Source organism: Clarias gariepinus, chromosome 11 (genome assembly GCF_024256425.1).
Source record: "Clarias gariepinus isolate MV-2021 ecotype Netherlands chromosome 11, CGAR_prim_01v2, whole genome shotgun sequence".
NCBI lineage: Eukaryota > Metazoa > Chordata > Actinopteri > Siluriformes > Clariidae > Clarias > Clarias gariepinus.
In genome coordinates, this window is record NC_071110.1 from 25,270,900 (window position 1) to 25,288,540 (window position 17,641).

General features: G+C 38.2%; 1 protein-coding gene across 2 annotated transcripts in view; it reads left to right on the plus strand.

Moving 5' to 3' along the window:
* grik4 (glutamate receptor, ionotropic, kainate 4) overlaps nucleotides 1-17,398 on the plus strand; it is a 236,329-nt gene extending 218,931 nt beyond the window's left edge. Inside the window, exons 17-20 of one of the 2 annotated variants that reach the window (XM_053507303.1) lie at nucleotides 2,299-2,427; nucleotides 2,516-2,634; nucleotides 7,394-7,435; nucleotides 16,568-17,398. In XM_053507303.1, the coding sequence (XP_053363278.1) occupies nucleotides 2,299-2,427; nucleotides 2,516-2,634; nucleotides 7,394-7,435; nucleotides 16,568-16,957 (680 nt within the window). In that variant the 3' untranslated portion in view covers nucleotides 16,958-17,398. The remainder of the gene's footprint in view (nucleotides 1-2,298; nucleotides 2,428-2,515; nucleotides 2,635-7,393; nucleotides 7,436-16,567) is intronic. The other variant, XM_053507304.1, reaches the window with a different exon arrangement.
* Nucleotides 17,399-17,641: the final 243 nt, after the last annotated feature.

Sequence of the window (17,641 nt, forward strand, 5' to 3'; positions counted from 1 at the left end):
CAGGCCTCTCTCATCTTTTTAAGTGGGAGAACTTGCACAATTAATGCCTGACTAAATACTTTTTTTGCGCCACTTTATATATAATTATATATACAGATGATGACAGATGATCAAGCCGGTGATTAGTATACTGGTGATGATAAATGCTGTGAGGTCAGAGGGGGCAATAGGGAAATTGCATTTGCTGTTCAGGATGTTACACAAACAATAATGTCTTTAGGCACTTTGCAGTAAAACGTTAAAAATGTGTTCTCATTTCTTCAATTTAAACTACGTAATTCAACTACATTTACTTTAATATGGAGATATAAATATACAGTACAGTACTGTATATACACTGCCTGTCCAAAAAAAAAACATCACTCCCTGGATTATACTGAGCATAGAGTTAAGAGCCTTCCATTGGAAATTAGTTGAATCATAGCTGATGCAGTGATTCATATTTCTTAAACGACCATGTCAGAAGACATATCTTGTGGTCGTGGCAAAGATGATGCTCTGTTTTGGAAGGGTCGAATTATTGCCCTGCATCAAGAAAAAGAAAACAACTTCAGAGACCTAAATCTACTAAGATTTGGTTAAGAACTGTACAATGCATTATTCAAACCTGGAAGGATAGTCGTGAACTATTATATTAGAAGAAGAAATGTGGTTATAAAACTATTCTAAATGACCATGATGAGAGATCACTTAAATCATGAAAAAAACAACCGTGGAATTCACAGCCATGATTAATAGTGAAAGCAAATACATTTGGGATTCGGAGCTAAACCACTGTGTAGCCTTAAGTAATTTGTCCATCATACCAAGGGCATACAAACCGTTAAGGGCAATGTTTTGATTGGGGTTGCCTTTTTTTTAGGTCTAGGTTCAGCAACATTAATTGCCCAAAAAATGAGATCAGCTGATTACCTGAATATACTCAATAACCATGTTTTTCCATCACTTGATTTTTTTCCTTTCCCGATGGCACAGCCATATTGCCAAATGCCAATGCCAGGGTTTATCAGACATGTGATTCTGGACCGAAATAAACAATAATAAAATATACAACAATAAATGTTGTGACCTTAAATAAGCCTATCTAAATGATGCCAGGGCCATTATCAAACAAAAGGTGATCTAATGTTATATGAAAGTGTGCTTTTTTAGCCCCAGAGCTGTGTGTATATATAGTATATATAGTATACATTTGTATTTAAGCAAAACAACCACTTACTGCAATGTTGTCCAAGACTGAAGAACACATGGACAGATATCTTCGAACACTCCTTCATGCTTTCCTCTTGAGACCACGGAGTATCAAAAGAGCTCAATTCTGGATACTGCGAAAGTCATTGCAAAACATTGATTTTGTGTTACATAAACCATGAGATTTAAGTGTGCTGGCTCATGACTGATGTTGATTTAGGGATATATTTAGCCTTAGAACTCCTAACCACCTGACAGCAACAAGCAGCTTTCAGTGGTAAGAAATCCTGGTAGGAAATTTAGACTCATTACAAATGCCCGTGAACACTAGCTGCAAAGCAACTGCAATGCATCAGCGTGTATTTTTTAAAATATCTATTTCAGATATTCAGGTCAACAAATATCAGCCTAAATTGTGCTTTTTATTGTCTTGCTGGATGATAAAGAGATTGTGTGTGCTACCTCAAATCAGGCAACAAGGATATCAACAGTATAGCTTGTTGATATTAAAGCTTTTAAGAAATCAATTTTAAAACTGGCGGCATGATGGCTTGGTGGTTAACACTGTCACCTTGCACCTCCTGTTCAGTGTGCATGGAGTTTTTTATGTTCTCCCCATGCTTGGTGGGTTTCCTCCTGGTTCTCTGGTTTTCTCCCACAGTGCAAAGGGATGCAGATTAGACTAATTGGCATTCCCAAATTGCCCGTAGTTTGGGAATGTGTGTATGAATGTACCATGGTCATACAAAATGGAAAGAAATACAAGGGTCACCATTGGCCTCCATGGTTCATGCTTGGACTACAGAGGTTCCTAGATAAATAGATGGATGGATGGATGGATGGATGGATGGATGCATACTGTAGTTTGCATACAGTTGAAATATTCCTGAGGATTGTTGAAATATTCTACACACTTTTGAAATAATTGAAAAAGTTAACAGTTAAGCTGGTTCTCCACTAGTTTTAATGGAGAGTTTGAGTCATATGTGATACGACCAAGGATGCCAAAAATTCTGATATGTAAGAACTGGATGTTTGAAACTGGAATCATTCTCATGTGCTTGAGGTGTGTATTCATGATTAATACTCTTCTGCGTTTGTAAAAAGGCACTGTGTACCGGGATGAGTTTGACCTGGCCATTCTCAGACTGCAGGAAGAGAACCGGCTGGAGATCCTAAAAAGAAAATGGTGGGATGGTGGAAAATGTCCAAAAGAGGAGGACCATCGGGCCAAAGGTGACATGCTGGCTGATAAACTATTGTCATTATATGTGTCTTACACTTTGGTTAATAATATTTTTATATATGTGTGTCTCTTGGGTAGGACTTGGCATGGAGAATATCGGCGGGATCTTTGTAGTCCTAGTGTGTGGCCTGTTAATTGCCATCTTCATGGCAGTGTTGGAGTTTATCTGGATGCTGCGACACACTCCAGGAACAGAGGTGAGAGAGGGCTATTTTACCTGCCTCTGCTTTGTGTCCTGTTCTCCCTGGCCACGCACCTCCCTTCCTGAGTCCCCTCCCCTGTCCTGAACCCTGTCCAGCCCTCCATCCTACAGCACAAAGAGTCTACCTCACACAGGTGCTTTCTCTTCTGGTCTGTACCAACTCAACAGGTGCTCCCGAGAGGCGATTATAACCTCTCTAGTGTCTACGTCTAGCGTAAATACATACAAGTGTACCATTCTGTTCAATCTTTTTCATAAATAATTTGTATCTTAATGAACACTTTGTGATTGTTTTAACAAAAAGAACATTTTTGATAAATAAATTGTCGGAGTGTATTTGCAGAACCCCAAGATGTGATTTGTTTTTGTAGAGTGTATAGTCATGAAAGAATCAAAATTATTTTTAGGTAATCTTAAAACAGCTTTAGAATAAGGTGTAAGAATATTATGCGAATGTAGTGTTGTTTCCTTGAGCATTAGCAAATGTGTCGGAGGAGCGTAAGACTCTCAGCTCTCAACAGTCCCACATCATGCAACCATCTATCTGCTGCGTCGGAATGAAATGAGTTGGTGTGGGAGTTGATTAACTTTTGTTAAGCGTTCAGATTAGTTTTTGTCCTTTCTATTCTGCTTCTGTCATTCAAACATGAAAGCTAAATACCCACACGAGTTTCTCCATCATGGCAGCAACTAAAAGACAATGTTGTAGGCTTTCACTTCATTTAAACTCACTCACCGTCTATACCACTTTATCCCGTAATCAGGGACGCAGGGACCTGGAGCATAGGCATAAGGTGGGATAGACCCTGGACAAGCTGCCAATCCATCACAGGGTACACACACACTCTCCAGCCAATTTGACAACGCCAATTAGCCTAATCTGCATATCTTTGGACTGTGGGAGGAAACTCACCAAGCACGGGGAGAACATGCAAACTCCATGCACACAGAAACAGTAATCAAGCCTGGCCAGGAATCGAACCCGGACGGTGCAAGGCGACATTGCTAACCACTACACCACCCTGCCGCCCACTTTATTTATATCGCGCTATTTAACCAGGAGTATCATTTATGAACGAAATGATCAATACAAGGGAGATTCCTCAATTCAGTTCCTAACAAATTAATTTTAAAAGAGGTCACCCTTGGCTCAAGGATTTCATGCAAAAAAAAAGGAAGCAGTCATCGTAGAAGGCAACACTGTGGCTTAGTGCTTAGCACTATTGCTTCACATCTCAAGGGTCCTGTTCAATTACCATCTGGGTTTGGTTTCTGCATGTTCTTCCTGTTCTTGGTGGGTTTCCTTCCACAGTCCAAAAACTTACGCTTATTGGTGTTCCCAAATTGCCTGAAGTGTGAGTGTGTGTGCAGTGGATTGGCACTCCGTCCAGTGTTTTCCCCAGCCCCTATTCCCTGCGTCCCCTGGGATAAGCTTTAGGCCCTCTGTGACCAAGAATACAGGATAAAGCTGTATAGACGATGACTGAGTGACTGAGCAGTCATCGTAAAGGTAAAGGGGCATCATAATATTAAAAGGGACAACATTATTAACTGTTAAAAAGCCTGTAGCCTTCTTAGACAAGTGCAAGTTTTACACTCAGAGTAATATTAAGGAAAGTAAAGCCCAGTTCCCATTTTTATGATTTTTTCCATGAATAAGTACGGTTTAAAATTATGGCTGGTTATAGTTGTGACACACCCTGACAGCATTATGCAGGTACATTACAGCATACTGTAGCAATAAAGCGTTAAGCATAGCTAAGCCAAAATACGGTGCTGCTATGTAAAGTGCCACGTGTAACAAATACCCATAAATAGCTCTACGGTGAGCATAACGGGGGACTGTGTATCCCTACAGCGAGACATAAGATAACCAACAAATCGCCGGTGGTATTATAATACAAGAATATTATATAAATTGCTCTGATTTAAAATAATTTATCCCACTATATAATGATGGTAGGGACTTTTCTCATGCATCACCTCTCACAGAAAAGTATTATGTAATATTATTAGAAATACATACGTTCATGTACTAGTAAGAGCACACTGGCACTTTAAACTCCTGGCTATTTATTTCTTTTTATTTATTTATTTGTAGCCCATTCCAGCATACTGTGATGACTACAGATTATTCTGACACACCCGGGCAAGTTACGCTCTTAGACTTGCTTTTGGGCCTGAAAAGAAAAATTAAGTATTAACTAGCTATCATTTATCATTTATTCTTTCCTGTCAAATATAATACAATGAAACCATCAATATACTCATACTCACACACTATTTTTTAACATGAAATTAATACAATTCAAGAATACATTTGTTAATAAGAATTCCACAAATTCTAAACACTAATAATCAGTATATAATTAATAATACTGAAATGATAAATAATACATTTTGGACAAGTGCAGAAAAAGTATGTGCAAATATTTTAGGGGTTGGGGATTATTATTTCATCATTATTAATCAATTAATAACTATTGGGTAATTAATGTAACAAGTGCATAAGATATAATGGCCATAGTATTAAAGTAGCAAAGCTAAAGTGTTTTAGGAAGTTATGGGTCTCCTGCTACCTGCCTGATACACAGTCCAGGGAAAACCTTACATGGATTGTGTGTTTTGGTGATGCATGTTTGATAGTCTCTGCACTGTGTCAGGTGTGTTGGCAAGAACATATACGTTTGCACTATGTTTGCTCATTCACTTTTAGATTACGGCAATGAGCTGGCAATCAGTGTATATTTGAATTTTCAGTAGTGTTACAAGCTTCAGTGTGAAGTGAAATAATTAACTTAATTCAAGACATGTACAGTAATTGTTACCGACTTCATACACCAGTGTCTTAATTACCTCACATTAACATGATAGCCCTGGAGTGTTAAACTACAGTATACCATGTTGAATCGACCATGCTCTACTTTCATATAAAAACTCGAACACTTCACTGCAAAACAGTATTTTAGTCAAAGATCAATCCCTTATGGATTGCAAACCCATTAATGTTGATGTTAGAAGTTGTAAACCGAGCTAATACTGACATATTCAGGACTAGTTTGGCCCGCGACTTCATTCGCCTGGAATTTAATTGCACACTCATAAGCGTGTTTTTTTAAAATGCACAGTGCCTTCTATTGAATTTTTGGAATGAAAAAAAAAGGAAGATTGATTTTTTATAATATAAAAAATGGATTTTCATTAAAATTTCAATGTACAGTAGCATATCTTCTAAAGCCTATATATACGACCTCAAGCTCAGCCACATACGCCTGTAAATCCTATTCAAATTTGTTAAGTAAATTTTAGGTGATATAGACAAACAAAAACTCCAAAACCCATCTTGATGTGTTCTATTAGTTATTTTACAAACCCCCAAATTATTTTGTTCGAAAATATTTCCAATGTTCAGACCTGACAACTTTATAGTTTTATTATATGTATAGATTGGTAACAGTCTAAAAGTTGCATAAATAATTCCAATATGAGACCACCTCATATGATATTATTATAAGAACTGCGAGACGATTTGATCTGTGTTTTGATTCAGTTTGTATCACGATCAATAAATATCATAATTCCGTAGGTTTTTTATTTATTTTTTTTTGAACAAACTTATGAATACTAAGTAATTGCCCGTATCACACAGGATGCTTTGAAAAACTCAGAAATGGGTTATAGAAATACGTAAAAAAAAAATAATAATAATCTTCTTAATAAATGTTTAATTTATGTATCTTCGATTCCTAGATTTCTTTTTAGTTCAAAAGCTTCAGGCAAGCTTTTTTTTTTTTTTTTACTTTAGGAGCCACTTTAAACTCTTTTATTTATTTTTTCATGACCACCACCTTTAAGCACAAGCATTTAAAAATAGAAATAGCAAATATGAAAAACTACCTAATTGCTGTCAAATGAAATACAAAGAAGTAAAAAAAAAAGTATATAGGTAAATGAGCAGTCCTAATTGCAATTATCAAGTAAATACCAGCAAAAATTGTGCAATTGTTCATCACTATGAGTGTGTAACTAGACTTAAACATTGATTATAAAGAATTATATCCAGAATAAAGGTTTCCTGCGCATAAATTGAACAGATTTGCATTCAGTTCATTAGACTGTGAAAATAATGAAAGCATTTTTGATTTATTAAATTTAATGTAGTATGTAATTTGGTGTAATTGGGACACATAATGCCGTGTGACATGCTCGAATAAACAAAACCTTAATTAAGCAGGAACTTTACAGCGATAAAAATGTAAATGATATAAAGGATATTTTAGGAACATAAATCTGATTAACACTTATTCCCTACAACCTACATTAGGTAAACTAATAAGAAGTGCTCGTCTCTCTTATTTTATCTGGGTTTTTTTTTTTTCTACTGTAGTTTTTGTGTGCACCTTAAATGCTTCAAAAAAGAAAAACTAAAAGCTAATGTACAGATCACAAATGCATATTATGTACATAGTGCGGGATTTACTCAGGCGTTCAGATGTTTCACAGTCACTTGACTAACAGGGAAATTGATATTTAATTCTGTTATAAAACGTGGTGAAATGATGAGCTTGATGGTCCAGTCATTCAGGCCTCTCTTCTTCTCTGACAAGAACCATTTCAGTGATTCATTGCAGAACTCTTGCAGAACACACAAGTAAATCCTATCTATAAGCTATCATGACCTATCTAATCTGTTAAAGCTTTCAGCCAACTCTCAGGCAACATAAACATGATTAACTATGCAACTATGTCCACAGAAAGTGTGTGAGAAGGATGCACCTTCTGGCCGGCTCGCGAAGGTAATTTGTTTATCTGAAGTAGCTAACCCTCCAGCATCTATCTACAGTATCTGTCTATCTGTCTATCTGTCTCTGTCTCTCCGCCTGTCTGTCTACAGTCATGTGTAAAAGTTAGTACCTCATTTTCATTCTATGTGTATCTAATTGCAGTATTTGGCAAGCACAACCTCAGATGAACAATATACTGTACAATGTACTGTATAATGTTTTTACTGTGACATCATTTATTTAACAAACATTTAGCAAAAGAGAAAAAAAACATCTGGGCACTACAAATTACTGGTGTGCTTTGAATCATTGTCCAGTTGCATGACCCAATTTCGACCAGGCTTTAGCTGTTGCACAGATGGCCTCACATTTGCTTCTAGAATACTTTGGGGTTGTTTTTGTTTGTTGTTTTGTATTTCTCTGAGCGTTGCACGATCTGGACCTGTGCTGGGACACCCACTCCTGAGAAGATTGGCAACTGGTTTGAATGCTTTCAAAATAAAAAATAGAATGTTGAACTCCAAATTGTTTGAAAATGGTTTCATCACCCCTTATTTATGTGCAACAACAGTTGCTTTCCCTCTTGGTATTGTGTTAACACACACCTGAATGCTCCAGACCAGAAAAGTGCCAAAACATCTGTCTGGTCTGTACACTTGCTGATGATCAGTTAACCATAAAAGCTAACCATCAGTTAAGCATAAAAAAGAGAGGGTACTAACTTTTATACATGACTGTAATATTCACTTTATCTGTCTTTTACTTTATCAAATATAGATATACAGTGCATCCAAAAAGTCTTCACAGCACATCACTTTTTGTTATGTCACAGCCTTATTCTAAAATGGATTAAATTCATTTTTCCCTTAGAATTCTACACTCAACACCCCATTACTTAAGATTTTTGCAAATTTTTTCAAAATTTATTTAGCTAATTTATTTTAAAAATTGTACATAAGTATTTACAGCCTTTGCCATAAATCTCTAAACTCTTCCTAGAGCTGGCCGGCCATCTAAACTGAGCGATTGCGGGAAAAGGGCCTTAGTCAGGGAGGTGACCAAAAACCTGAGTCACTCCAGAGGTCCTCTGTGGAGAGAGGAGAACCTTTCAGAAGGACAACAATCTCTGCAGCAATCCACTAATCAGACCTGTATGGTAGAGTGGCCAGACGGAAGCAACTCCTCACTAAAAGGCACATGGCAGCCCGCCTGGAGTTTGCCAAAAGGCACCGGAAGGACTCTCAAACCATGAGAAAGAAAAAATTCTTTGGTCTGATGAGAATGACAATGACAATGGTTGAACTCTTTGGTGTGAATGCCAGGCACCACTCATCACCAGGCCAATACCATCCCTACAGTGAAACATGGGGGTGGCAACATCATGCTGAGGGGATGTTTTTCAGCGGCAGGAACTGGGAGACTAGGCAGGATAAAGGGAAAGATGACTGCAGCAATGTACAGAGAAATCCTTGATGAAAACCTGCTCCAGAGTGCTCTTGACCTCAGACAACGGCGACAGTTCATCTTTCAGCAGGACGACGACCCTTAGCACACAGCCAAGATATCAAAGAAGTGGCTTCAGGACAACTTTGTGAATGTCCTTGAGTGGCCCAGCCAGAGCCCAGACTTGAATCCGATTGAACATCTCTGGAGAGATTTTAAATGGCTGTGCACCAACCTGATGGAGCTTGAGAGGTGCTGCAAAGAGGAATGGGCGAAACTGGCCAAGGATAGGTGTGCCAAGCTTGTGGCATTATATTTAAAAAGACTTAAGGCTGTAATTGCTGCCAAAGGTGCATCAACAAAGTATTGAGCAAAGGCTGTGAATACTTATGTACGTGTGATTTCTCAGTTTTTTGTTTTTTTTTATAAATTTGCAAAAACCTCAAGTAAACTTTTTCATGTTGTCATTATGGGGTGAGGAAAAAAAATGAATTTAATCCATTTTGGAATAACAAAACATGGAAAAGCTGATGTGTTGTGAATACTTTCCGGATGCACTGTATATACTACTTAAAAGTTTGGGATCACTTACAAATATATTTGTTTTCCGAAGAAAAACACATTTTCATGCAATTCACAAACAATTTTTATTCATTACACAACTGACTGTAAAGGAGGGGCCAGTGTCTCTGGTCGGAACTCTATGGAGATGTTATGGGAGCAGCTTGACTGTATGGTATGGAGAAAGACTACATCAAGCCAATCAATCTTGCAGGAGATACTCCAGGAAGCATGGGGTGAAATTTCATCAGACTATCTTGAAAAACTGAAACAGCTAGAATGTCTGCCAGGGTGTAATTAATTTTTTTTAATGAATGCAAAGTGTAAAAAACACATTCATAATTTCCATCTAAATCATTATTTCTAACTCTGACAATGTCAGCATGTCCTATTCTCGTGTTTCTTTGGAAAACTATCAAATTTTCAAGTAATCCCAAAAAAGGCCCCAAACTTTCAAGCGGTAGTGTATACAGTATATCTCCCTACTGTACTTATCTACCTAGTGACGTACATATCTTTTACAAAATTCTACCTATCTATCCATCTATCTTGCATAAAGTAATTAACTCTGTTTAAACCTGAGTCACTTAGTCTCTCTAAGGTGATATATCTGTCTAAAAGTATTCATAGTATTCATCACTTTTTCCACATTTTGTTATTGCCAAAAGTAAAAGTAATTGTCCTTCAGGTGCCTTTTGGCAAACTCCAGACGGGCTGCCATGTGCTTTTATTAAGGAGTGGCCTCCGTCTGGCCACTCTACCATATAGGCCTGATTCATGTTGTCATTACGGGGTGTTGTGTGTAGAATTTTGAGGAAAAAAATTAATTTAATCCATTTTAGAATAAGGCTGTAACATAACAAAAAGTGATGCGCTGTGAATACTTTCCAGATGTACTGTATCTTTATGTACACTGCCTGGCCAAAAAAAAATTACAGACTGTAAGATTTCATTCACTCACCATTAGCTTTAATTACAGCACACAATGTCACTGGTAGTTCATGTGTGAAAATTATTCTTTTTGATCCCAGAACCAGTCTTTCACAATTTGGGTCCCAGAATATTCCTGTGCCATTAGCAGAGAAACATGCCATTACTGTGATAGCCTAGGCATTTGGTACATTCAGATCGTCAGCTGACTTCATTTTATTGCCACATGATGCTGCTAAGCCTAGACCTGACCAACTTCAGATCATAACAGTGCCTCAGAGGCTTGCAAAGTAGGCACTTTGCATAATAGGTGCAACGCTTTATGATCTTCTCTTCTTTCCCTGACATGCACATTGCTCTGGAATAGGGTCCGCCTTAACTCATCAGACCACATGACCTTTTTCCATTGCTCCAGAGTACAATCTTTATTGTCCCTAACAAATTCAAGCATTATTTTCAGATTATTCTCACAAATAAGTAGTTTTCTTATGGCCACACAGCTGTTTAGTTCCAACCCTGTGGTTTCTCATCATGTAGTGTGGGTATGGAAATAGTCAGTTAGAGTACTTTTGTATTAAACAAGACTTTTTTTTTTTTTTTTTTTGGCGAGGCAGTCTACCTGTCTGAATTTTCTAATTCTTAAACAAATACTAACCTTTGACATCTATCTATCTATCTATCTATCTATCTATCTATCTATCTATCTATCTATCTATCTATCTATCTATCTATCCATCCATCTATCTATCTATCTATCCATCCATCCATCTATCTTTCTATTTATTTCTTGATGGTAATTTTCCCTCATTGGCTTTTCCCTTATTGGTGGATTTTATATTGTACCACCGGTCACAGTGTGAGGTTTTTAGATAATATTTTTGACTCTTTCAGACATTTAGTCATAATGACATCCTAACACCACAAGTCTTACCTCGCAGCTGTGGGAATTTGTGATTTTTGTCAGAAAATTCAGGCTGAAAAACATACAGTGTAAACCTACCTTAATGGACCGGGTAAGATGGAGAGACGAGCACACTGGAATAAGTCTTTATGCTAATAATGGGCATTGACAGCAAAGATAGCAATGCATTGTAGAGTAATTTTGCAGCAGGTAGATCATTGGAAGTGGAAGACTTCCCTCCATCAGAATCGCCCTTGTGCGATAACAGTAATGAGCCGGATGAACAAACAGTCAGCTTAGAGCCTTATCAATTTGAGAGCCTTTGGCTGAGGGAGCAGATGCAGCTCCTGGAGCTATGGGTGTGCGTGTAAAGAAATTAGATTGTGATTGAAAGGAGTTTTGAAGGCAGTCAATAGTAGAAAGCATGTCCTTAGCCTAGGTCTTTATACCGTAAGAAGCTAATCTGTCCTCTAATGGATGTTTGTTATACTTATTCAATTGTATAGAATTACAATGATAAGTGCAGAGAGATTAAATGTTAATATAGAAATAGCATGTAGATGTAGTTTTAACTACATCTTTTTTAAATATTAGTTAAATATATTAATAGGCTAGTACCAGTGTATACATTCTTAGCTTTAGTGCTATTAACATTAAGATGAAAATATTTCTGTCTCAAGTAAATTCTCTAATCAGATTAATCAGAATGTGTTGATTTATTTCCTACAGCAAAACTCATATTTATGTTCTGCAAGTGTGCTTTTTCTAATATAGTATCCTTTGACTGTACAGTAATAACTGATTTATATGGAGTTGATTTGTGAATGAGGCACAAATTTTGAACCTCCAGTGTTAAAGGTTCAATTGCTGACTTGGGTCTGTTTTTGTATGTTCTGCCCATGCTTGGTGGGTTTCCTCTGGGTGCTCCGGTTTTCTCTCACAGTCCAAATTTATTTCAATTTTACTTTATTTGTATAGCGCTTTTAACAACTGACATTGTCGCAAAGCAGCGTTACACAATCAGAAGAATGATTTAAGTTTGTATGGGATGTAAATGTGTATAAATCAAAATGATAAGACTGACCCTGATGAGAAAGCCAAGGGCGACGGAGACAGGGGCAAGGACAAACTCCCTGATATGGTAATAATAAGAATCCTTGAGAGGAACCAGACTCGACAGGAAACTCATCCTCATTTGGGTGAAACGAATAGCAGGGATTGATCTGCATTCATACTGTGTGAGACTGGAAGTTCAGTACAGGAGATGTGTGAGTCCAGTTCGTTATTGGAGGCTCAGGTAGACTGTAGGAAACTCCAGTCCTGAACTATCGATTGACTGAATTCACAAGTCCTTAGAGAACAGCTGTCTGCATCACCCGAAGACAGGACCATCTTCGTGGAAAAGTGAAACCACACGCATCCCAGGCAGACCACACGGGGCATCCATGCGACGAGACCTCCAAACAGAAGCAGGACACCAGGACGAGTCAGACAGCTCCAGGGGCAGAGGGGGTCTGGATCACTGGCAGCTCAGGAGCGACATGTATAACTCGACAGAGAGACAGGTAGAGGAAAAGAGAGTGGAAGAAAGAGAAAGGAGAAGAGAAAAAGAGATGGCAGTTATGTATGGTCACAGTCAAACAATGTACAATATTTAGTGCAGAGTGCAAGCAGGGACTCCGGCAGGACTAACTATAACAGCATAACTAAAAGGGAGAGCCAGAAGGAAACACAAACATGAGGGCTCCCTAAGGTGTAAAGCAACCAATCACCTCACCGTCAACAAACCTGAGTGATCAATGAGAGTGAGGAAGACAGCATCCAAACATACCAGTTCACCTAATACTCTACGTCCATGAGTCCCCCAGATCTGCTCCTTTACCTATAAATAGGTTTTTAGCCTAGACTTAAACACTGAGACTGTGTCGGAGTCCCGGACATTAATTGGAAGACTATTCCAGAACTTTGAGGCTTTGTAAGAAGAAGATCTGCCCCTGCTGTAGTTTTCATAATACGCGGTACTGACAAGCAGCCTGCATCCTTTAATCAAAGTAGGCGTGGCAGATCGTAAGACAAAAGCAGTTTACTCAGATACTGCGGCGTGAGACTATTTAATGATTTATGCTTTAATTGGAAGTATTTTCAAATCGATGCGAAATTTCACAGGGAGCCAATGCAGTGTAAATAAGATAAAAGTGATGTGCTCATATCTTCTGGTTCTAGTGAGGACTCTCGCTCCTGCTTCTGGACTAGCTGAAGCTTGTTTATGCACCTAGTTGAACAACCAGACAGTAAGGCATTACAATAGTCCAACCTAGAGGTGATAAAAGCATGAACTAGTTTTTCTGCATCGTTTAGTGACAATATATTTTTTATCCTGGCAATATTTCTGAGGTGATGGAATGCTATCCTGGTAATATTATCTACATGAGCTTCAAATGAAAGGCTGGAGTCTATAATCACACCAAGGTCTTTTACTGTTGCATTTGATGGATGTGATCAGAAAGCTTGCTTCTAGGTCAGGTTTCTTGATTAGTGGTTTAATAACTGCTAATTTAAAGGATTTGGAAACATACCCACTGCTGAGTGAACAGTTAATTATTTTCAACAGGGGTTCTGTTATTGCTGGTACTATCTGCTTGAGAAAATGTGTTGGTATAGCATCTAATACAAAGGTTGACAATTTTAAAGAAGAGATGAGTAAAATTAGTTTACTCTTTTTAAGGGGAGTAAAGTATTCTAGGTTCCGATGTGGTGTGGTTAGTTTATCATCTGTATAATCTAAATTGTCTGGTTTCGAGATCCAAATTTTTTGCCTAATATTTATGATTTTGTTATTGAAAAAGTCATAGAAAGAATAGCACACCCTCCAAAGTGTACCTCGTCTCGTGCCCTAGGTCTCCTGGGATAGGCTCCAGGCCACCCGCCACTCTGTAAACAGTATATAGCGGTATAGACAATGAGTGAGAGTGTTTTGTAAATTCTTAATCTAAAGCTAATATCAATGTAACAAAGAAAAATGAGCAATATAGGGCCGAAAGTTATTGGGCACCTGATCATTATACATCATTCTGTACTGTTACATTAATCTCCACTCTTCTGAAAAGGCTTTTTTATTTGGGGAATTATATTCATGAAGCCGCAAGAGCATCAATGAGGACAGTTACTGATGTTGGGAAAGGAAGCATTCCAGTTTAACTCAAAGGTGTTTAGTGGGGTTGAGGTCAGAGCTCTTTGCAGGACATGTCTATGTGGAACTCATTTCATGCCTTGATATAACAGGTTTACACCCGTTAATTTCAGTGAAGCAGATTAATCCCTGCTATCCGTTACCACCCAAATGAGGATGGGTTCCCTGTTGAGTCTGGTTCCTCTCAAGGTTTCTTCCTATTGTCATTTCAGAGAGAGTTTCCTTGCCACGGTCACCATCGCCCTTGGCTTGCTCAATAGGGACAGTCTTATCATTTTGATTCATACACATTCACATTTCATACAAACTTCCCTAATTATTTTGATTGTGTAAATTGTTAAAAGCGCTAAGCAAATAAAATGTTAGTGAAATTAAATGGAAGGTAAATTGTAATAATACAACGTACGAATATTTGCTATACAATTGTGTGTTTTCCACTTGGTGGCAACGCCAGATGTCCATACACTTTGGTTTAACAGTTTCCTATCAACGCCACCATTGATATGGTGAAGTTTACTTAAAGTATATGGTTACTTAACTTTTAGGAAGGAATGACACGCATTCAAGACCAGTACATTTTTCACCATTTTTTTATTATTATTGACATTCTTCATTTCTTTTATCATGTCAGCTTTAAAAGAGAAAAGAGAGGCCAGTGAGGAAATGACTGTTTATACCTTTAAACAGAGGGCAACCTGTCAAGGATGTTCCAACATTAAATGTAAATTTTAAAAACATTTGAAATATAAGAGAAATCAAAATGAATCAAAAAGCATGATGATGTGGATGCTTTAGGGAAATAATCCACTTCTGAGTGGTCATAGAAACCCTGTGTCTGTGATTGAGACTTCAAAATTAACTTCACAACTTTCATGCTGCTCTCATATTTCTCAGATGTGTTTGTGGTTGTTGTAGGAACTAATCATCAAGGGAAAACATTTACTGCACTGAGCTTAACCAGAGATCTCTTATGTAGGCACTAGGTTAAAATGATTCATCCGTTGGAAAGATACTGTGATAAGGGTATAAATATGCAAGACATGAACTCACAGGATTGGGACTAAACAGCTCCGTGGGTGTGTGGAAAACTACTTGTTAGTAAGACTAATCAATATAAAAAAAAGCTTACATTTGCTAGGGAGTGTAAAGATTGGACTTTGGAGCAATGGAAAAAGATTGTGTGGTCTGATGAGATCAGATTGATTCTATTCCAGAGTGATGGATTCATCAGGGTAAGAAAGTAAGTGCATGGGGTGATGCACACATCATGCATAGTGGTCATTGTACAAGCCTCTGGAGGCAGTGTTTTGATCTAGGGTTGCTTCAGTTGGGCAGGTCAAGGCTGAGCAACATTATGTGGCTATAAAATTAAGTGCTGAATGACCTTTAGAACGATGAACCATTTTCACACATCAACTGGCCACAGCATTGAACCATGAGGTACGTCATGAGTTACATGAGTTTGGATTTTGTTCCAAATCTGAATGCAGAAACTGTTGGATAAATGTTTCCAGGTAACCAAAAGAATGATCCTTTTGTTGAAAGATGAAGCTTTGCAGATTCTCAGATTTTGGGATAATGACATCTTACAGTATAAATCAGGTCCATACATTCAATTTTTCTTTCATTTACAATGTATAATTTACAAAAAAAAAATAAAAATCCTTAACAGGTAATTTATTTGCAGCACTTTCTAAATGCTGAATGTCAATGTTCTGGCACAAGTATACATCGCAGAGAAATTTCACTTGAATATTGAAATCTCACTTGCAACATTTACACAAGAATTTGGGACAGGCAGCATATTATTTGGACAGGCAGTGTATAAATCTTACACAAATAGTATAGTGGTAGGTCAGCGGTCAAGGCATAGGTTCCAAGTTCAAACCCCACCACCACCACGTTGCCCCTATTGGGCCCTTGAAAGAAATGTAAATGTAAAATACGTACGTTAATATAATGCTTCATAAAGAATGTAAATTCTAAATATAGTATATTCTAAATATAGGCACTGTAAATAAGTACTTTGTCTTTTAATAACAATGTATCAGTGAGCCCCACCTGGCCTCTCTCTCTCTCTCTCTCTCTCTCTCTCTCCCTCTCTGTATATACTTCTCAGTTGTCAGTGTGCGAGGAGATGCTACGGGAGCTTCAAGGCATCGTGTTGTGTCAGGACAGCCTGCAGCTCCGACGGAGGCGTAGCGGTGGCACCAGCGCTCTACGCCCGCATCCTCTACCCACAGAGGACAGACGCGCTCGGCCCACAGGGACCAGCCTCAGTAACGGCAGATTGTGCGCAGGCACGGGACTGTCAGAGCCACTCTCCCACAAACTGGCACAGGAGGCAGCCATCGTGGCACGTGGCTGCAGCCACATCCGCATCTGCCCCGAGTGCAGGCGATTCCAGGGGCTGCGAGTGCATCCACCAGGGACCCCACGGGCATCGCCCACGCACAGTGATGATAGCTTTGAGTGGGACAAGACCACTAACAGCAGTGAACCTGAATAACAAACGCTGGCTTTTCACTAAACTGAGTGTGTGATACAGTAAGGATCAAGAACCTCATGTGATCAGAGCTACGATTTGCAGATGTGTTTATATTCCCAGAAGCTGGAATGGGTCTCCGTATACACTGCCCTCTTCATCATCTGCCCTGAATAGCATTTTTCAGCAAACTGAGGAGGCTTTGTACTATGCAGTTTTTTTTTTCTGTCTTACTGTGTTGTTGATTTTACTTTAAATTATTCCTCTTTGGTTGTGAGATCACAGTTGTACTATCACTAGATTGCTCTTGTTCTCACGATGACTATGATTACAGCTTTTATTTTCTTCAAACAGCGGAGAGGCATTCCTTACTGACGACAGCCACAGGGAGCTAGTTGTGAAGACTTTTCACATCATCAAATTCTGGAAACATTTTTTTAAGTGGCAAATAAAACCTGGTATTGATTCGATTTTTTTTTTTTTTTTTTTTGTCCCGCATCATGGCCTTGGGATATGACTGCAAAGAGTGATGAACACACAATCATGATGATATCTTTTTAACTATAGTGATATTCTATTAAAAAAAGAAAGAAAAGAAAGAATTGAAAGATAAAGCTTTGATATGCACGTGTGAAGGTTTCATTGGGAGAAATGTTTCCTTTTCCGTTATAGTGTGCGCCAATTTTGAAACCCTCCTCAGCAACATTT